At 57.6% G+C, this 21,097-nt stretch overlaps 1 protein-coding gene and 1 long non-coding RNA gene across 4 annotated transcripts in view; both read right to left on the reverse strand.

Moving 5' to 3' along the window:
• Window positions 1-1,566: 1,566 nt before the first annotated feature.
• Window positions 1,567-16,918, reverse strand: LOC132524423 (uncharacterized). The gene is made up of 4 exons (XR_009541856.1): window positions 16,098-16,918; window positions 4,616-4,744; window positions 3,256-3,323; window positions 1,567-2,130 (listed from the first exon to the last, which is right to left on the reverse strand). It is a non-coding gene; the product is annotated as an uncharacterized LOC132524423 (long non-coding RNA).
• Window positions 16,919-17,595: 677 nt separating this feature from the next.
• The window catches only part of DNAJB6 (DnaJ heat shock protein family (Hsp40) member B6), a 54,407-nt gene continuing 50,905 nt past the window's right edge, over window positions 17,596-21,097 (reverse strand). For all 3 annotated transcript variants that reach the window (XM_060156262.1, XM_060156265.1, XM_060156263.1), the window contains exon 10: window positions 17,596-18,793. In XM_060156262.1, the coding sequence (XP_060012245.1) occupies window positions 18,711-18,793 (83 nt within the window). In that variant the 3' untranslated portion in view covers window positions 17,596-18,710. The remainder of the gene's footprint in view (window positions 18,794-21,097) is intronic.

Here is a 21,097-nt window from a genome sequence, read left to right on the forward strand (position 1 = left end):
ACAAGGAACTATACTCCATATTTAGTAATAACCTATAAGGGCAAAGAATCTGAAAAAGTATATATATGTATATGTATAATTGAATCACTGTGCTGTACACCTGAAACCAACACATTGTAAATCAACTATACTTCAATATAAAAATTTACAAATAAAAAAAACAAGAACCAAGCACCCTGTAACACCTCCAAAGGATGGAAGGCTCTATAGCTATTTCAATGATGTCTTGAAAAGTGTTGATGATGTGAAAAATGACCAGGACACATACTATTAAGTGGGAAAGAAGGACTCAAAACTGAGTCTATGTGAGGATTTCACTTTTGTTTCTAATGAAAGCTGTACGCACTCAAACTCCGCGAACTAGTCAGAGAACAGGAAGGAAATATTCGAAAGCTCTTACGACACTGACCTCTCAGTGATGGGTGATTAGAGACTCTTGCAGCCTTCCTCCAACTTTCCTGTGCTTTCCAGCTTCTCCTGAACGAGCACTTGTGTGATGGGGGGTGTGCCATTAACCAAGGGCTGGGTGTGAGGAAACTTGGTCAGAAAGTCCCAGAGATTATGGCCTGGTAGGGGGGTGGCGAGAGCAGCTTCTGGCGGATGCTGGGACTTTCAGAAGGACTGGGAACCAACGGGGCGGGGGCTGTGGCAGAAGGAGGAAAGTGGGCCACCGGGGGCCTTGGATCTCGGTCATCAAGCGCCCCACGGCCTTACCACCCCTCAGATTCTGCTAAGGAAAAGCAGCCTTGGGGTAATATCCCCGTCGGAGAAAGAGGCTGGTGGTGGCCCCCCGTCAGCGCCTCCCCCAGAAGGAGCGGAAAAGGGTGTCAGACAACACCGTCCCCCACCCGAGAGGAGAAGTGACCCTCGCTGACCCTACGCACGGGCGGCAATGTGACCGGTGACGCAGAGGCTGATTTCTTCCTTCAAAGGCACAAAGGGGGATGCGCCGCCCAGGACAGCCCTGGGTCTTGTCCTCTCTCTCCTCCCGCTTCCCTCAGAGCTGACCCCGGGGGCGCAGGAGGAAGACTTCCTGCATCAGGACCGGAGGCCCCAGGAGCCTTTCCTCCCAAGACAGGCGGATGCTGGGATCCTAGACCCCACTTCCCACAGCCGCCCGGGACAGTGCCGTGTAAAGGGCCTCCCAGCATTCTGGGTGAGCCTGGCTGGGCCAGGGAAGCTGAGAACATGACCCCTAGCCCTTGGCTCGGCAGGGGTGAGGGCTCAAGAGAGGTCAAGGAGGGAGTTCCCTGGTGGCGCAGTGGTTAAGAATCCACCTGCCAGTGCAAGGGACACGGGTTCGAGCCCTGGTCCGTGAGGATCCCACATGCCATGGAGCAACTAAGCCCGTGAGCCACAACTGCTGAGCCTGCGCTCTAGAGCCTGCGAGCCACAGCTACTGAGCCCGCGCGCCTAGAGCCCGTGCTCCACAGCAAGAGAAGCCACCGCAATGAGAAGCCCGCGCACCGCAACGAACAGTAGCCCCCGCTCGCCGAAACTAGAGAAAGCCCGGACGCAGCAACAAAGACCCGACGCAGCCAAAACTAAAAATAAATACATTTATTAAAAAGAGAGAGAGAGGGGTCAAGGAAGACGGCGCCCGGGCCCCTGGCCTGCACCGCGGGGGCCGCCCACTGCCCCTCCGGACACCCCTGTCCCTCGCCCTCACGAACAAGCTCACGCCGGGCAGAATCGCCAAGCCCACTTGAAGCAAGGATGAGTCTCAAAGTCTCTGACCTAGAAATCAGAACGAAGAGTGGGGAGAATTTAAATAAAAAATCAAGGATGAGGCAGGGGATCAGGGGTGCCTGCAGGAGAGGCGTAATCAAGATGGAGCCGCAAATCGTGATGGTTTTGATTAAAGAAAAAATTGCCAAGGAAGCCTCGGTAGCACCCGTGCTTCCTCCTCCTTAAGGGACACGGTCGTCCTCCGGCGGCTCAGAGCTCTGAGCAGAGCAGGCAGAGGCGCGGGTGACGAGGGCGGAGGCCGGGGCAGCTGTGGGCCAGCCCCAGCTGGGTGCAGACCGTCCGCATGTCCCCCCCGATGTCACCCGACGTCACAGGGGCGGTGGCAGGTCACCCGCCATCTCCAGTTTCCTCGTCCAGAAAACGGAGGCAGTGAAAGTGCGCCTGCAGAGGTCACGTGTGCAAGAGGTTTACAGACAGCAAGTGCTGAGTGACCACGAGGCGTTAGTAGCGGCACTAAAAGCGTGACAAACGGGCATCTGGCAGACACGGAGTTTCAGTTTGGGAGAAGTCTCAAAAAGTTGGGAGAGTGAATGGAGTGCTGACCACCCTGGAATTTGCAGAGGAGGGTGGGGAGCTCGTTCATTCATTAATGAAATATTTCACTGGACATGAGGTGAAATGTAGCACCTCCAACGGTCAAAGTTCTAATATTTCAGTCTAAATTCACTCTGGAAGTCTTTGCAAGGTGACAGAGCTAATCTGCAAATGGAAACTCTAAGCCAAAAAGCTGGCTTGAAGATTCTAGGACCTGCACACTTCATGTCGACCCCCCCAGCAAAATTCTAGACACTTCACAGACTGGGAGACTTATTTCATGAATACGCCTAATTTTATGAAGTCAGTATTACCCTGATACCAAAACGAGACAAAGATATCACGAGAAAACTACAAATCAATATCTCTTCTGAATATGGACAATAAAATCCTCAACAAAATACTAGAAACCACGTCCAGCAGCATAGAAAAAGAATCATATCCCATGAGCACGTGGAGTTTATCCCAGGAACATCCCATGAGCACGTGGAGTTTATCCCAGGAACACAGGATTGGTGTAACATCCGAAAATCAATTAATGTAACACATCAGAAGAACAGAATTAAAAACAACAATCACATGATCATCTTATTTACTGAAAAAGCATTTGACAAAAACCAACACCTTTTCATGATAAAAATACTCAAAAAAACAAAAAACAACTAGGAATGCAAGGGAACTTCCTCCACTTGATAAAGGGCATCTAGAAAAAACCCACAGCTGATATCACACGTGGTGAAAGGCTGCAGGCTCCCCTCCTAAGATCAGGACGAGACATGGGAGTCTGCTCTCACCGCCACTACTGAATGTCCTGCTGGAGGGTCAGGCCAGGGCAATATGACAAGAAAAGAATTAAGAGGCATCCAAACTGGAAAGGAAGAGATAAAACTCTATTTGCAAATGACATAACCTTGAACATAGAAAACCCTAAGGAATCACTCAAAAAGTACTACAACTAATGAATGAGCTCACCAAGGTTGTAGGATACAAGATCAATATGCAAAAATCAGTTGTATTTCTGCACAACTGCAATGAGCAGTCTGAAAATGAAATTAAGAAAACGATTCCATTGCAAGGGCGCATCCGTTCCAAGGGCGCTGGGTGCCCCCTTGGTGGCATCCACAGTTCATGAGCAAAGAGGGGTGCAGAGGCTTCTTCCCAGCCGCCTGACCCACCAAGCCCAGCCTCGGGTCCTGTAGTCAGCCCCTCTCTGCCCCCCTCACTCTCTCCCCACCACCTCCGTCTTCCTCTCTCTCTCTCCCCCCCCATTACACTTTCCAAAGTGGCAGAAGGAGAGTGCAGGGCTGCCCCCAGGCAGCTGACGAAGGCCGCACGTGGGTCCCTCAGGAACCCGGCTGCGGCCGCGGGCCTGGCCCCCCGCCCCTCCGCCCCCCTCTCCCCGACCCCTCCGGCACCCACGCTGCTCCAGGCCCCCCGCTTCCCCACTGAAGTGACTGCCCAGGACGGAAGACGGGCCGCCCACCCCCAGGTGATGCCCGGCGCCCGGCAGGAGTCCCGTCTCCACCAAGTGACACTTGGGAACGTGTGCAGCACCAACTGGCGGTGACCGAACACGGGGACATAGCGGTTGTGACGGAATAACGCCCCCAGGGACATCTACCACTGAGCGCTGGAGCCTGCGGACCCCAGGCCAAGGGCCTCTGCTCTGCGGGCGGGAGGGGCCGCGGACACTCCCCTGGAAGGCCGACGGCCTCCTCGGGCTGGGGTTGGTGGGGGGCAGGAGTAGAGGCTGGGAGGTCGAGGCCAGCTTGCCGGGGGCCATGGGGAAGCGCTAGGAGGAACCGGGTGGCCTCTGGGGACAAAGTGGGGCCCCTGTCCTGGGGCTGCGGGACGGGGCCAGCCACAGCCTCGCGTCCTCCTGGAGACCTAGACTCCACGCGCCCGGGGGCCCAGCTGAGCCCCGACCCCTCACCCCTGGCCTGCGAGGGGCACACGTGTGGGTGTGAGCACGAGCTTCACGCAGCGAAGGGCGGGGGCAGGTGTCAGGAAGGCAGTCCCACGGGAGCTGGGCAGGGTGGCCGGGTGCTGGCTGTGCGGGCGTGAAAAGTCACCATAACACCCTTGCCGAGGGTGCTTCTGGAGTGGGTATCGCTCCTCCATGAAAAGGGCTTTAAACCCCTGGGCCAGGTCCCACTCCAAGGCCAGCCAGCAGCCACCTGGTTTCCCAGCTGCCGTGAGCCTGGGGCACCCGGGGCGCTGGACGCTGGCCACGGCACCCCACCTGTCCCCCCCCACCAGGGTCTGGAGGCCTGGCCAGCGTCCAGCCCTGCAGTCACTTCCCCCGGGGGGCCCTGCCGGGGGCTCTTCTCACCTGTCTTTGGCCCGGACCGTCTGTGAAGGTAAATGAGGACTCAGGAAGGTTGGGACGAGTGAAGCTGAGCTGGTCTCCAGACAGGATGCTGTGACGGGGGCTCCCTGGTGGGCAGTGCTGCTCCAGACCCTGCAGAAGGGAGAAGATTCAGAGTCACCAGGAGTGAGAGCACATGTGTGTGTGTGTGCGCGCACACGCGTGTGGCTGAACTTTTGAGCCACGACTGTGACACATCAGGTGAACATCTGACACCTGTTGGTGTTCACCAGGATGTGCTCTCCTGCACAAGTGGCCCTCGTGGCGGATGGCGGACACGGGACACAAGGCACTTGTGGGCTCCTACTTCAGGGACTGTCTTGCAGAAGCCAGTGTCATGGCTGATCAGGGCGGGTCAGATCTCTGCTTCCCCGTCATGGGTCCCCCCACCGAGCGCCCACGGCATCAACAGCTCATCCGGACGTGACTCCCCGGCCACTTCCCAGACACGATCCGGCGCACCCTCCCCGGCCACTTCCCGGACGCGATCCTGCTGCACCCTCCCCTCCACGCACCAGGCTCCCCTGATGAGCTCCTGGCTGTTCCCAGGACCAAACACTCTCAGCAAAGCACAGAGACCCTCCCATGCCATCCCACAGCATTTTTCCTGGTGCATCACCGGGTAAACATCCCCTCCCAAGGTGGCGGCCTTGAGGGCAGCACGTCTGCATGTGTGACATGCGTGACTGCGTGTGCGCGCACGAGACACGCGGACACGGGCTGGGACCGGCAGGGGCTGCGGGCGCCTCTTGTCCAGGCAGCTGCGCAGCGAGAGACGCCGCGGGAAACCCAGGGCTTCCTGCGGCTCCATCTCAGAGATAAGCCTCCGGAAGTATCCAGCAGTGACCGCGCCGGGACCACGGCTCCCTATGGCAACGGCGTGTTTTCTGCCGTGCGCTTCCCCCACCTGCTCGCTTCACGCAGCCAAAGGCCAGTGTCGGGTTGACCCCCGAGGAGCGTGAGAACTTCGTACATGAAAGTGGACTGAGGGCTTCCCTGGTAGCGCAGTGGTTAAGAATCTGCCTGCCGATGCAGGGGATACGGGTTCGAGCCCTGGTCAGGGAAGAGCCCACATGCCGGGGAGCAACTAAGCCCGTGCGCCACAGCTACTGAGCCTGCGCTCTAGAGATCACGTGCCACAACTACTGAAGCCCGCGCGCCTAGAGCCCGTGCTCCACAACAAGAGAAGCCACCGCAGTGAGAAGCCCGCGCACCGCAACGAAGAGTAGCCCCTTCTCGCTGCAACTAGGGAAAGCCCACGCGCAGCAACGAAGACCCAACGCAGCCCAAAATAAATAAATAAATATATAATTTTAAAAAAGGAAGAAAGTGGACTGATTTCAGCTGCGGCCGTCGGCTCGGACCAACCAGACGGATTTGATCACAGACATGATTGCATACCAGGGCTTTACGGTCTCCACGTAGAAGTCTGCACGCTGTCCCCCGGGGACAGAAGTTCTCCCTCTGACCGTGAGGAGGGTTTCTTGGCTTCAGCCTCGTCTGTCTGCACTTTTGTGAAAAGCCTCGGGGCCCCTGCCGCCCCCAGACCGTGTGCACCACCCAGCAAACATTCACGTCCTGGCTCCCGGCTTCAAGAGCAGCTTTCACAGATGCTGGCTGTTCATACCTCCTTACCAGCTCCTTCCACGCTGAAAAAAGAAGGGTTTTCAACAAAAACAACCAGAAAAAAAAGAGAAAAATCAGGAGTGCTCCCCGACAGACTTACTTGTCACAGCTTGTTCGCTGTGAGTAACATCAACGCATCGAAACAGAAACTGTTTCTGTGTCATCAGAACCACATTTAGGAAGGAGACAAGATTCTCAGTTTGGGGGAATTTCTGAAGTTGTTGGTACCCGTGGTCCTCATTAGTCACCACAGATGGCATGTGACAAAGGCGAGGCAGCCGGTGTACAGGCAGCGTCCCTCCTGCTGGACGCCCCAGGTCACCTCCCAGCAGCCTGATCATTTATTTCAAAGAAGATTCCTATATTTTTTAACTTCAGCTGTCAATATTTTCTACGTTATCTATCATTCTGAGCGCTTTGTAAATGACTTTTAAAATGCAAAGAACAACCGGCAGGTGCCCCCACACGCACACACACCCCTAACTACGCCACGTTTTGATTGAATACGTCCTCGAGTCTCTGGTGATGTCTTAGACATCAAACCCCATGACTTCCTGTGGCAGCTATAATACATCACTATTCGTATCAGATATAAAACTCTTGGATTGTTGATCTGTGTCCCTAAAAGTGGTAATAAAAACCATATATTTCAGAGCAATGACCGTTTCATTCCAGGGATCTTATTTTATGAAATACTTGCTTGCCAAAGACCACAATTTACTTTTTACAGTTTCATTTAACGATTTGACATTTGAAACATTCCCTAATTAATTCCAACTCTTTCTAAACTGGCTGTGATAAATATAAACGGTGCTGAGGAGATCATAATGTCAGTTCCGGCAAATCCACAGCACAGCCCAAGGTTAGACCCACACGCGAGGAAACGCACTTCCACAGAGTCATCAGCACCGGGTCGGTCCTGTTATTCTGACCTGACAACGGACACTGCATTAAAAATATGTAAGCGGTAGAGATTGTATATAAAAAGTAGAATTCCAGAAACGTGCAGGCAGCCTCTTACTCTGAAATGAAATTGGGTGTCTGGCTCTAATGAAAGGCAGATCTAATAATATTTATATTCTCCCAAGAAGCTTGCACTTACAGCGAAGTATTTGTCAATGCAGCTAAAAATGAAACGGAAGTAGATTTACGGGCACATAAAAGGGGTGGAGAGATGCATTTTTCGAGACCATGCCTGTATTTCCTAGTTCCTAAATCTGGGCGACAGGGCAGCGAGACTGTCACAGCCGCCCTCTCAACGTCTGATTGGAGCCTCAGCTGGGGTGTGGTGTCGGTAAAGTCTCCCAGCCCCCGACCGACGCGAGGTTTTTACAACTACACGGAAGGACACTTGAAACCCCACGTTTACTGTCATACGCTGTCCTTCCAACGCAAACCATAACCCCTTTACACCTAAGACTGAAGTTCACGAAGGAGTCACAGAAATCAACTGACTTTTGCATCAGAATGGAAGCCAGTCCATTAGGAGGATGTCGTTTCCTAGACTGGCTGGTGACCCCGGAGGTTTTCTTAGGTCCGAGGTTGGATCAGGGGGGTCGTTTGGAGGAAGAGGCTGCAGCAGGCATGTCAGAGCACAGCACGTATTTCAAGTTCGCCCCTGTGCGTTTTAAATGGGGACCGACGGGGAGGGGCGATGACTTCTCGTGGGTGTTATTGGGAATGGGGCAGCTCGGGTTTGGCCGCTGTCTTCTTCCCCTTTGTTTTATTTCTTCCGTCAGCTTGTGTTTCACCTCGGTTTCAGTAACAGTCTGGTAGGGAGTAGAGGACGGGGGACACTAGATGTCACCCTCTTTGACGTCACAAAGTGTCACATCACACTTAGGGGACAGGAAGACTTCCACTAGTTATTAGAAAGTTAAACCACACCTCGGAGAAATGACTCATCGTAAAAGTCAGGATTAATGAAACAGCTGCATGTTCGCACCAAGAGCTTCAAAAACAATTCTCCACCATCAAAAAAATCTACGAACAATAAATGCTGCAGAGGGCGTGGAGAAAAGGGAACCCTCCTGCACTGTTGGTGGGAATGTAAATTGATACAGCCACTGTGGAGAACAGTATGGAGGTTCCTTAAAAAACTAACAATAGAACTACCATACGACCCAGCAATCCCACTACGGGGCATATACCCAGAGAAAACCATAATTCAGAAAGACACATGCACCCCAATGTGCATTGCAGCACTATTTACAATAGCCAGGACATGGAAGCAACCTAAGTGTCCATCGACAGATGAATGGATAAAGAAGATGTGGTACATATATACAACGGAATATTACTCAGCTATAAAAAGGAACAAAAGTGGGTCATTTGTAGAGGCATGGATGGACCTAGAGACTGTCATACAGAGTGAAGTAAGTCAGAAAGAGAAAAACAAATATCGTATATGAACACATATATGTGGAATCTGAAAAAATTGGATAAACGATCTTATTCACAAAGCAGAAAGAGACACAAACAAAGAGAACAAACGTATGGATACCAAGTGGGAAGGGGGGTGGGATGAACTGGGAGATTGGGATTGACATATATACACTATGTACGTATATATTATGTATAAAATAGATAACTAATGAGAACCTACTGCATAGCTCAGGGAACTCTACTCAGTACTCTGTGGTGACCTAAATGGGAAGAAAATCCAAAAAAGAGGGGACATATGTATACGTATAGCTGATTCATTTTGCTGTACAGCAGAAACTAACAATATTGTAAGGCAACCATACTCCAATAAAATTTTTTTTAAATTCCCAGACGGGTTTTTTTCAAGGGCAGAGATGCAATGCCTCCCATTTGCTCCCAGGCAGCCGGGATGGCGGGGCTCTGGTGCAAGTTTGGGCAGGCTTGACGTTTCCTCCCCATCACCTACTAGTGGGGGACCAGTGCAGGCTTCAGCAGGTCATGAGATTATTTTAGCCAGAAGGTGCTAGAAATATTAACAACAGATTTTATTTTTCTCTATTATCCCAGGAAACTACAAATCACCATTTGTCAGATGTTATCTGAGTGAAAGATGTAGAAATGTTCTTGGGGTGTGAGTGTAGGAAAAAATCTGGAGCTATTGGTAGAGCCTAATTTTATCTTTGAAAGTTGTGTTCTTGTGAATCCTTTGACGTGTTATTTATAACATGATGAGACTAGATGGTAAATGTTGAACAAGAAAAGCTTCCAGCTCTCCAGTAAGGCTATTTTATTCCACCGAGGAGAGAGGAAACCACTCTGGTCCCCTCCCCCTCCAACTCACTTTAGCCTTATTTTCAACATTATTAAAGGCTAAGGACGACCGATTTACTCTACCATGTGTGCCTGTGTGCACGTGTGTGCAGGTATGCGTGTGTGTGTGTGCAGGCGCGTGCAGGTGCATGTGGGAGGGGGCAGAGGTGGGGCTCCTGCCCACAGTCCTGTTTTCCTTTATGGAGTCGCCCTCTTGTGGCCACAGAAAATATTGCGCCATACAAGGCCATCTTGCCACGCGGACCTTCCTCCTTGAAGACCCTGGATAAGGAAAAATTCCCTCCAAACTGCACAGACACACGGGAATCTTCAGAAAATACTTGATGCGGGTTTTTTAAGTTGAGATGCTGAAGTGCTGCATCACAGAAACCGCATCCTAAGCTGAATCTCCCAGGGCAGTGCCCACAGGCGATGGATGGATGGATGGACGGATGGGGCCGGGGTGTGACCCAGGCTGTGGCGGCCATGCCCCCAGCTCCCGCCCGGCTCCTCCCAGCATGTCTGAGCCTCAGGCATCCTCCCTGTCTTAGAGAACGCCAACCCCTGCACTGGGGCCACCCTAGCCCGCCAGACCAGGTCCTTAGCTAGATATACGGCGTCTGCAAAGACCCGATTTCCTCACAGTTTCCAGGCTAGGATGTGGACCCCCTTGCCGGGACGTGGGGTCTCCAGGAGTTGGGCGGCGGGGCCGGGCAGTCAGCTGTGGCCATGGGCCACAGGATGCTCGTGGCCTGACTGGTCCTGTGCCCGGGCTGCTCTGCCCGGCGGTCGTCCTCAGTGCTGCCCCACATCCCCGTTCTCCCTCTGGACTCCTCTCCTGTGCACGCGTCCTCCAGGCCTGCTCGGTGCTGCTCGAGGGTGGACGAGACGGTGGGGAGAGGGCACCTCTCACAGCGTCCAGGGATGACGGCCGAGGAGAGGCGGCTGGGGGCAGGACCCGCACCTGGAGCCAGGGGTGAGCTGCCAGGTGACAGGTGGCAACTTCAAGGCTGCCAGGAGACACAGATGGCGCCAGTCCTGAAGCGGCGGCCACTTCCTGCAAGAGCGAGCGGGCACCTGGGAAGTCACCCTGTCGCCCCCCACCCATCCCCAGACCTGGTTCCTGCTGCTTCCGTGGTCCAAGGTCAGGCCTGAGCTCAAAGGACCTGCTCTGACGTTGGGACGGGCTTTCATGGGGCGAGCCTCCCTGCCCACCATGGGCGGACGTGGTCCTCAGGGCAGGTCCATCGCTGGCCCATCGGCAGGGCGCCTGGGCCTAGGCAGGCGGCAGAAGCCAGCCCGGCGCCCTCTCCTCCGGACGGCCGTGTTCAGGCCAGGCCTGCTCTGCTGGACTCAGCGCCCAGCCCAGACTCCGTTGTCCTGGAAGCTGCCCCGACCTGGCTCCTCCAGCCCACTGCTCCCCGCCCTACTCGGCCCAGACCCTCCTTCCCACGAGTTCTCCTCACCGGGACCATCCCCCCGCAGCAGATGCCCCTCCTCGGAGCTCCTCTTGCACTGTCTGAGCCCCCTGCCGGGATGGGGCCTGAGAAGGCAGGACCGGGGGTGACTCCTCCTACCTGTGCACAGTGCATGTGGTCCCATCTGCAGGGCAGGCTGCAGCTCGCACAGCTGTGCCCCCAACAAGCCTGCACACGCCAGACGCATGACTGGTATGCCCTGGATGGATGGTGGGTGGAAGGATGATGGATGGATGACGGATGGATGGATGGAAGGATGATGGATGGAAGGATGAGGGAAGGATGATGGGTGGATAGATGGATGGATGATGGAAGGATGATGGATGGAAGGATGATGGAAGGATGATGGATGGATGGATGGAAGGATGATGGACGGATGGTGGAAGGATGATGGATGGAAGGATGATGGGTGGAAGGATGATGGATGGAAGGATGATGGGTGGATGGATGGATGGATGATGGAAGGATGATGGAAGGATGATGGATGGATGCATGACGGATGAATGATGGAAGGATGATGGAAGGATGGATGGATGGTGGGTGGAAGGATGGATGATGGGGGTGGGTGGGTGGATGGATGATGGGGGGGTGGGTGGACCAATCACCATTGGTGGCCTCTCCTCCACGACCAACGGCCGTGGGAATCTGGAAGGAGCTGGTGGCAGAAGCCGGCCCAGGACGGAAGAAGGGCAGCCTTGGGCCCGGCCTCTGCTGGTCACTGGAAGCTAGGCCTGCAATTCCTCCCACCTGGGCTACTCTGGGCCACGGGAGAGGCCGTGTTGTCTTCTCATCCCATCCGTTCAGCCCTGTGAGCTTTTCCCAAAGGATTTTAACATCTCAGGGCCCTGATGACAAATGGACCTCCCTCTCCCAGCACAGCACCCCAGCCCTCTGCCGTCTCTGCGGGGGACCACGGTGCCCTCCTGAGGAACGCAGTCCACAGGCCAGAGCTTCCTGCGGCATCTCGGCCTCAGTCTCTGTCTCTGTCACTCACACACACACACCAGGCCTAGCCCAGCACCCCGGAGTTACTCTGAGTCCTGGGATGACCCTTGGTTGAATGCACACATCCCTCACAATCACCCAGAGCGCCCTGGGACGTGGCTTCAATGGACAAAACACAAGAAAGATATCTGAGACTAAAAAGAGAAAGTAACTGGCCACCTTGGGTGTCCGAGGAGGGAGTCGGAAAACAAGCATTATTCTGAGAACTGAAAAGTAGGGAAAGGACACCACATTTATCAGGCCTTTTCTGTGCAAACTGCACTTCAGGGTCCCAGAGTGGGGTTGGGAAAATCCGCATTCATAGAATTGCAGCTGAGAGCACAGAGGGAGCCCGTGGTGGACACTCAGAGGCAAAAGGAGAGGATGTCAGGCTTTGAAGGGAGGATCTGGACCAGACAGACCGACAGGTGCCATGTACTCTGTCCATTCAAATACACACTGCACGTGACGGAGACTTCTCGTCATACAAGGTAAGAGTGCAGAGTTAGGCGACATAACCACAAAGGAGGATGTGGTCTTGAGTGAAGCATGATTTTAAAACATTATAAAAATCATTTTGAAAATGACTGGGAGTTTGGTGGCATTGGGGAATTACTGTTAATTTTCTGAGGTGTGATAATGGTATTGAGGTTGTGCAAAGAATGGTATTTTTGGAGATGCCTATGAAGTATTTAAGAACAAAGTGTTTGATTTACTTTAAAATGGTCTGCAAATCACACACCCACACACGACTGTCAAATCTAGCTGCTTTTCCGTAGGAACATCTCCCTGCCACCAAGTTAAAACCATAAAAGCCGAATAGAACTCAGGATGCCCAGCTCCCTGGCAACCGGTACGTGAGGTGCCTGGAACCAAGCACACACCCCCGACACCCTGGCGAAGTTAGTCCTGAGCCCTTTTCACCCTCAAAGCACCCGGGCTGGGTTGATAAGGCCCAGGCCGCCTATCCGGGCGTCGCCCAGTGGGGAGGCCCGGTGGGCAGCATCCCAGGCAGGGCAGGTGGCTCAAGGCGCCCAGGACCGCTCCCGCCCGGAAGGGAATCGTAAAGAGGTGCCGACGCTTCGGGGAGGCTGTGCCCCCAGCCACCCTGAAGACAGGCGAGCTGGCCCGGCTTTGCACGGAACACCTCTGGCCCTGGCTGAGCGTGACCTGGTGGGTCGGGGCATAGAAACCTCACGTCGGACAGACATCGCTCAGAGCCCACCTCTCCTCTCTCTGCGGACATCAGGGACCATATCTGACATCCTGGAGCCTGCGGTCTCCTTGTAAAAGGACAGGGACACAGCCAGGCACCTGACGACCAGCAGTCCAGAGCACCTGGGTGTCCCATCCCGGGGGCATTGCAGCGCCAGCCCTGGACCCCGACCTGGGTTCAAGGGAGAACAAGGAAAGAGGCAGCGGCCTGGGGAGTGCCGGCCCAGGGACGGGCAGTGTTTCGGAGGCCTGGCCGGTGGACGGAGGGACTCGTCGCTTCCCGCAGCCCCGCCCTCTCCTGCCAGGATTTCTGCCAGGCCTGCCTTCACTCCAGACCCAGACGCCTGGCCGACACCCACGCACAACGTCGGCTTTCTCAGGAACGGGCAGATTCATCGTCCTGGTCTCCCAGGGCCACGCAGTCACTGTTTAAACGGCTACTTGGCCAGAGACACAATAATTTCTAAGCCACAAAACTGCATTCTGTTTATCCACTAAGAATGAATGCTGTTGATCAAGCGAAACCTATGAAAACCCCAGAGACAGAGGCAAGGAATGCGCTGACGCAGCGGCTGCCAACAGGCCCTGATGAGCCGCGTCCGCCGCCCCGCGTCGGGGAGCCGCAGCGGCGGGGACAGCGCCAGGCGGGGAGGCACGCGGCGCCGGCGTCTCCTCCAGACCCAGCCCCCGGCACCCGCCAGCCATCCACACCGACTCCACGGCTTCCTGGGGAGGAAGTCGGGAATTCGGATGAAACAAACACTGAGGCATTTTCTGACAAATATGCCCGGCGTCGGGCTCAACCTGAGAAGCTGGGCGCCCGCCCGGCAGCAGGGTCCGAGGCAGCGGCCTGGTGCAGGTGCCAAGCCGGACTACCCCCCTGCCCTCACGTGGCCTCTACCAAGAGTGGGTCTCTAGCTGGGCTGGGGGCCTCGGCCCCGGGCGGCAACCGCGCCTGGTGAGACCTCAACACCCGCCCCAGGGCCTGTCCTGCTGCCACCCGCCACCGGGGCGCCTCTGGTGGCCACTCCCATCACCCCCACCCCAGACAGATCCGCTGAGAGCCAGGCGGATGCGGCAGGTGTGAGGAGGTGCCCAGGTGGCCCACGCACGGGCAAGAGTGAGCGGAAAACCCAGGGGGGCCTCCCAGGGTGGTCAGTGGCAACGGGGCCCGCGAGCTGCAGGGGGCAGGAGGGGCCTGGCGGCACACGTCCACCCAAAGCCGCCTGGCTGCGGGCCCGGGACGCCCTTCCCGCCCGGCCTTGATCAGCAGCTCCAGGTGGGCAGGAAGTCGGGGGCCTGCCGTGGAGGACCGCCCGAAACTGGGAGGCGGCGGCCTGAGGAGCGGAGCGCAGGCAGCGGGCACCGGGCAGGCCCCGAGCCCCAGCGGCAGCGAAGGCTCCGCCGGCTGCGCCCGGTCAGGAGCCCTGTGTCTGGGGCTGCTGCCAAGCCTGGGGCTCGCCTGGTACCCGAGACGCTCCACGGGCCCGTCCACCCCTGCTGCCTCCCGACCCCCAGACAACAGAAGAGCCCTGCCACGCACCGTGGGGGCGGGAGCTGACACAGCACACGCCTCGCCAGAGGATGGGACGTTCCCCGAAGGGTCGGACCCTCTGCTGCTTATACATCAGGACGCAGGCCGGACGCAGCACAGCGGCAGCGACCCAAGTGTCCGCCCCTCCGGGGACCGTGGTCACCCACCACGCAATGTGATTCAGCAGAGAAATCTGACGCCCACGGCAACGTGGACGCTGGGCGAGACACGCCAGTCACAGGAGGACAAACCCCGTGTGACCCCACTCACACGAGGCCCTGGGGCCACCGAACCAGAGACAGGAAGAAGGGTGGGGGGGCGGGGACAGGAGTCATGTTTCACGGGGACAGTTTGGGAAGATTAGATCAAGTGCTGGAAATGGTGGTGGTGATACTGGCAGAACAGTGCGACTGTGCTGAACGCCCCTGAGCTGTGCAATGAAAAATGGTTTAAATGGTCCGTTTCATGTTCTCTGCATTTCACCAGCACTAAACAACATGGCATCTTAGGCAGCTCACGGCACAGCTGGGGACAGGCGGTAACGGGGCCACGGCAGCCTCCCGTGACTTTGCTCCTCCAAAGGCCGGGAGCCCGGCGCCCCCTCCTCAGCCTCTTCACCCCTTCACTTCTTCAAAATACGCGTACTCAGCAGCCTCCCTGCCAAGCACGGGGCTGGACGCTGGTGGCCGGGGAGGGTCCCCGGGCCAGGCCGCCCCCCTCTCCGCCGTCTCCGCGATAAAGGCAGGGCTGTCGTGGTCTCCAGCTGTCGGCCAAGGCCGGGGCCTCGTGAGGGGGAGGCCAGCGGGTCCCGAGCATCTTCTGCACGCTCCAGGCTTCAACCCAAGCGGGAGCGGCTCCCGGGGGTGGGGGAAGAGTCCCAAGGGACAGCCCCTCTCTGTGTGGGCAAAAGGCCTCTGTGCGGGGGCCGGCAGCCCAGACCTCTGCGTGGGACACGGGCCCCTGCTCTCAACCTGGGGTGACACGTCTGCGGCATCCCCGAAGCTCACAGCAGTCACCCGGCTGAGAACACCGGCCACCTCCCCTGGACAGCCCGCAATCCCGGGGGGGCTGTCCCCAGGTCCCGGGCCCGGCCAGCACAGTGGGCTCTGCAGGGGCCCGAGCGAGCCGGGCTCTTCCGTGAGGTGGCAGGGTGCCGAGGGCGGGTGGACCGTCCTTGGGCCGAGGCAGCAGCCGCGGGTAAGGGAGGGCCCCCAGGGGGCAGCGCGATGACAAGAACACACCGCACTCTCCAGAACCCGGTCTCATCCCTGCGCACCAGGCGGGGGAAAGGCCCATCCACCCGCAGGACCAAGTGGGCCTCCACCCGCCCTCCTGGGCAGACGCAGCTCCGCAGCCGCCCTTCCCTCCTGCCCACCTGGAGCCAGGGCCGTCCGCGGGGCTGCCCTGCCCGGCCCCTCCCGACCCCGGGCACCCGCGTCCCGCGGCCGGGCCTCCGTCAGCTCAGCGGTGCCGTCCGCTCTTCTGTCCGCGAGGAGGGGGGCACGCTGCCTCTCATGCGCACTCGTCACCTCCGGTGTGGTGTTCGAAGCTGCCCGGCTGCTCCGTGCCGGATGGAGGGGGCGGCGTGGCAGGGGCAGAGCCACAGCCCCAGCGGTCCTCGTCCACTCGGGCCCCAGGCCATCCTCAGGTTCCCAGGACACCTGTGAGGACCAGAGGGCGCGGCAGACAGGGGTGTGCCCGGAGGGGTCCTCCAGGTGGGCAACTGCAGAGCAAACGACCCGAAAGGATGGCCTCTGCGTGTTAGACTCAGATGGTGAAGGAGGGAGGGGCCGGCGCCGGGGGAGAGGCAGTTTCTGGTGCAGAAGCTCCGCGGAAGCAACCAGGGGTGACCAGCACCACCGGCGTGAGCAGAGACGTGACCTGGATTCCGAGCCCGGTGAATCCTGGGTCTCCCTACTGTCAAACGACCTTCAAAATAAAACCTCATTTTGGCAAAAGTGAAAGAAAAAAGAATCAGGCGTGATTATTGATGTCATACGCCCCACTTTTTGAAGGCTCCAAACGGGAGTTTGAAAGAGTTTCCCTGTGGATGTTTCCACAGCATTTTCCTGGTTCAATGCTGCCCCACATCAGATTGGGGACGGGACACGCCATGTCCTATGAAAGTGTATGCATTTCAAATTGATCGTTTCTTCCGTGAGCTTTGCAGCCCTTAACCCTCCTAGCACGGGGGAAGAGGTGGCCCGGCCCCACAAGCTCCGTGCCCACCCCTGGGCTGGTGTGGCTCTGCCCCCTCTCCCCTCTCCTCCGAAGCGGGACCCACCTGTGGGCCTCCCCTCCAGGGGCCTCCCCTCTTCACTCAGGAGCGGCCTGCAGGGCAGGGTTGTGTGAAGACGGTCCCCAGCAGCTTGATGACCGCCGGGGCTCCGCCCCATGGCACGGACACTGTGTCTGTCCTATCCTGGGGGACCGGCCTTGAGGACCTGAAACCTTCCTCGCGTCGGGCCAGCCCTCCCCCTGGGTCCCCACAGCAGGGAAGCTGGGCTGAGAGCAGCTGAACCATGTCAGGGTGTCGTGCGTGGTGGTCGCCACTCGGAGAGGCTCTGAGGTCTAGGAGGGAGCCTCCTTTCACGGCCCCGGGACGCGAACACTGTCCTCGCCCAAGACAGAGTCTGGAGGAATGCCCGGCTCATCTCCGTGCTTCCCATGGTGTCAGCAAGGCCGCTGGTTTCATACATCGTACATTCGGTGGCACCGTCATCTTTAAAACAACGTTTCCACCCTACGGTAATGCATCTCAGAATCGACTTTTGCCCCCCAGAATATCACTTGATCTCTCATAACTGAAATGACAGAGAAGAACTGCTTTTCTTTTTAATTACTAATAACTGATGTTTATAAACGATGGCAAGTGTCAGTCAATAACGCTTACAGTTTATTTACGTGGGTAGCACTTAAAATCCGTTACGCTTTCATGGTTACATTGTCCACACTAAGCATCCAACACCAGAGTCCGCACCACCTTCCACCACAAGCAGGCACCCGGAGCAAACTGCACAGTCACCCGAGAATCACACGCGCCACCCTCGCTCCCGGCGCCCAAGCCCGCGGCTCGGCCATGAAAGCTATGCCCCCAGTGCCCGGGCTCCCAACACTGCTGGGTGAAAGCTGCTGGCGTTTGAGAACCCCATCCAAGCTTTTCACGATGCCCTCGGTGCCCGGGGGCAAAGGGAAAGGGGACTCGGGCGGGTGCGGGAGTGAGAGGAGGGGCCCTGACGGCAGGCGGGGAGGGGGCTGGGGGCCTCGATCCTGCGGAGGAGTCGCTGCGGGAAGCTGGGAGACCCCGGCCCAAGGGAAGCGCTTCTTCTGAAGGAGCCGGTGCTGGAGCCCGTACCCGGCTCAGCGCCCGTGCTCAGTACCTCACGAGCCGCATGTGGGAGGGGCTCGTCTGCTTCCCCCCAGCCTGAGCCTAACCTAAAAGTCAGAGGTGCTACTACTGAACGGAACTTTGTAGACTCCTGTGTCCCTGCCCGAACAACTACGGATCCAAGGAAAGACGGGCTATTCGAGAAGATCAGAAGTCAAACCATAACCGTGAGGGGGCTCCACACCTCGAGCGGCCAGGTCACAGTGAAGGTCTGGCTCCCCCGAAACTGAAGAGAAGGTCACCCGGGGTCAGGAGTCACCTTTATGTCGCCCTGTGCTTGAGTCTAGGTTCATACACTCAGCGGAGGAGCGAAGGCCGTGTCGCGAGCATGCACGCGCCGTCGGGAGCGCCACACGGCCAAAGCTGCAAGCATCCCCGCAGGTGCGCACCAGGCAAGCAGGGGTGGCCTCGGCCGCAGAGCTGGAGAAGCAGGGACGGTGCGGCGGCTCCGTGCTCCCGCCCCCCGGGCCCTGACCGGTGTGCCCCCAGCGTCCCCAGCGCCGAGCAGGTGTGGTCTCGGGGCGGTGGAGAAGCAGGTACGGCACCTAGCGCGTGTGTGCAGCCCCTCGGCTGGCCGCCCGCTGCTCCACTGCGGCCCGTCTACGGGCGGCCCTTGGTCGACTTCTTCTTCTTCAACTCCTCTCTCTGCTTCTGCTTCTTCCTCTTGCCACCTTCTTTGAATCCTAAGGAAACAGGCGTGTGAAACACTGCAGAGGAGCAGCTGCCGCCCCACCAAGTGGCGAACGTGTCTCTAGATATCCCCCCGGTTAAAACCAACCAACCTCGCGATAAAGTTATGTGTCCTCACTCCTACCTGCTCCGTATCTAAGGCTCAACAAAAACATGGACGGACTTCAAACTTGGCGGATGTAAAGCTCTAACATGATCCAACCAGCATCCCAGCCCCGCGGGCCCGCCCATCATCTGTCCCCACGACCCAGCCCCAGGTCACCTGGAGACAAGGCAGGGCAGGCTCCGCCTCGGGGGATGGGCCTCCCCGGGGCCCCCTCTGCAGGGAGAAGCCCAGCTGTTACAGGGTCCGGGGCTCAACCAATGCCCCACGCCAACCTTTTCCCCTGTGCTGTGTGCTTGCCCGAAGCCAGGGGAGAAAGAGGCGGGTGTGACCTGCTCACCCTCCTGAGATTTTGTCCAAAGAGCCAGAAGAGCTCCAGGTTATTTCTGCAAACACAGCTCAGGACCTTGCGCTGCGTTAGTCCACACAGATGTGGGCGGAGCGGGATGCTGAATTTGGTAACAAAGGATCGTTCTGAACCGTCAGCCTAGAACCAGGCCAGGGTCACGGCAGGCCTGCGACCTCATGCACGTGGGCCCCTAAGCCTGCTGAGAAGAGCACATAAAAGCATCCTCGAGATTTTAAATTGAGGCAGGTGCCATTTTAGAACACGGTCTCTCTCCAGACGGAACCCAGACCCAGTCTGTTCACGACACGCGTGTGTCCACACAGCACCACCCCTGGGTGGCCCGGGCCCGGGGTCAGTTAGGTGGGCGCCGACAGCCGACCGGGACCTGATCACGATGCCCGCTGTGGGGCGGGGGGGAAGCTGAGGACACACATATGCCTCCAACAGAACGAGGCTGCCGGGGCCTCCCGGCCTCACCACCGACTCAAACGCTCTGGGAATCCGCTCGCAGAGGGTGGAGGCTGGCGCGGTCCCCAGGGCTCTGCGGCCTGTGTCCTGCCTGCTCTCCCAGCAGCACAGCCATCCAGGTCACGTGCTGTACGGAAGTGGCCCTGACACGGGGGTCGTGGCAGGGGCCCTGGAGGTCCTCACGCCCAGCGTCCTCCTGCCTGACTCAGCTACCTGCACAATAAGCCAAAAGGAAGGAAAAGAAACACCTGCTAACCCACCGCGAGCACACGGCAGCCCCGTCCCTGTGACCAGGCTGCTCCGGCCAGAAGTTGCTCCTCTCAGCTGTCCCTTTCACACTCGACCACGACGACCGACCGAGGGGGCCACGGGGGCGCCGGGACCCTCTCCTGCCTCATACTCAGGCCCCGGCCCCGTCTCCACTCATGAACCTCCTAAGCCAGAAGGGGCCCCCGGGCACACACCGGGCAGAGCTGGGAAGTTAAAGGATCAATGTTATCCGTTCATTCGTGAATTTCTTTTTCACTTTGAATAATTTTTCCTTTTTCACAGTTGCACATTCTCGATAGACCTCCAGCGTGTGTGGAATCCATAAATGAAAAACACTAATCCTTTATCCACATCTCGCCGTCTAATTTACGGGCTCCGAGAGGCGTGCGATGCGTCCTCTGAAATAAAGCCGGGGCGGTCACCCCGTCTCACAGCAGGTTAACAACACAGTGAATGCCGGCAAGAAGGCACCGTCGGGCTGAACACAGAACTCCCCCCGCAGACGGGCCAAGGCTCCCCCAGCCGCACCCGGACCCTGAACCACACGGGCCGCACCGTCAACACGGGAGATGCTCCCAGGAGCAACAAAGCCCATGTTCTGCGGCCTGAGCGCGTCACAAGCGAGAGCTCGTTTTTAGCCTAAAATCCTCAGAACCCGCCAGGCCACTGCCCACCCCGCCAGCCCCGGGGGCACCTAGCCCGGCGATTGCTCACATGGCTGAAGCACCAACTGGGGGCACCGGACACTTTGTAGGGAACCAAGCCCTTCACCACACGCTTCTAAGAAAGCTGCCCGCAATGTGAAAGCCTGGCAGGCAGTGGCCGCGGGAGCCTCCAGCCCACGCGGAGAGCGCCCGCTGGAGGGGCAGGCGTGGCAGGGCAGGGCGGGGGGGGCCCATCACTCTGCTCCCTGGAGGCCCTGACCCACCGGGCACCTAGCTTTGCCCTGTTACCCCAGCAGCCTTTCCACTGTCCCAGTTTTGGAGTCTTCCTCCGGAGCAGCTCTATCGTCTCTCGATAAGAAGTCAAACGAGCTCACTCTAGTCATGTAAAAAGCGTATCTTTAATTCTTTGGTGATTCACTCTGACACTCTTTTGAAGGCCTCG

This window comes from Lagenorhynchus albirostris, chromosome 8 (assembly GCF_949774975.1).
Source record: "Lagenorhynchus albirostris chromosome 8, mLagAlb1.1, whole genome shotgun sequence".
Taxonomy (NCBI): domain Eukaryota; kingdom Metazoa; phylum Chordata; class Mammalia; order Artiodactyla; family Delphinidae; genus Lagenorhynchus; species Lagenorhynchus albirostris.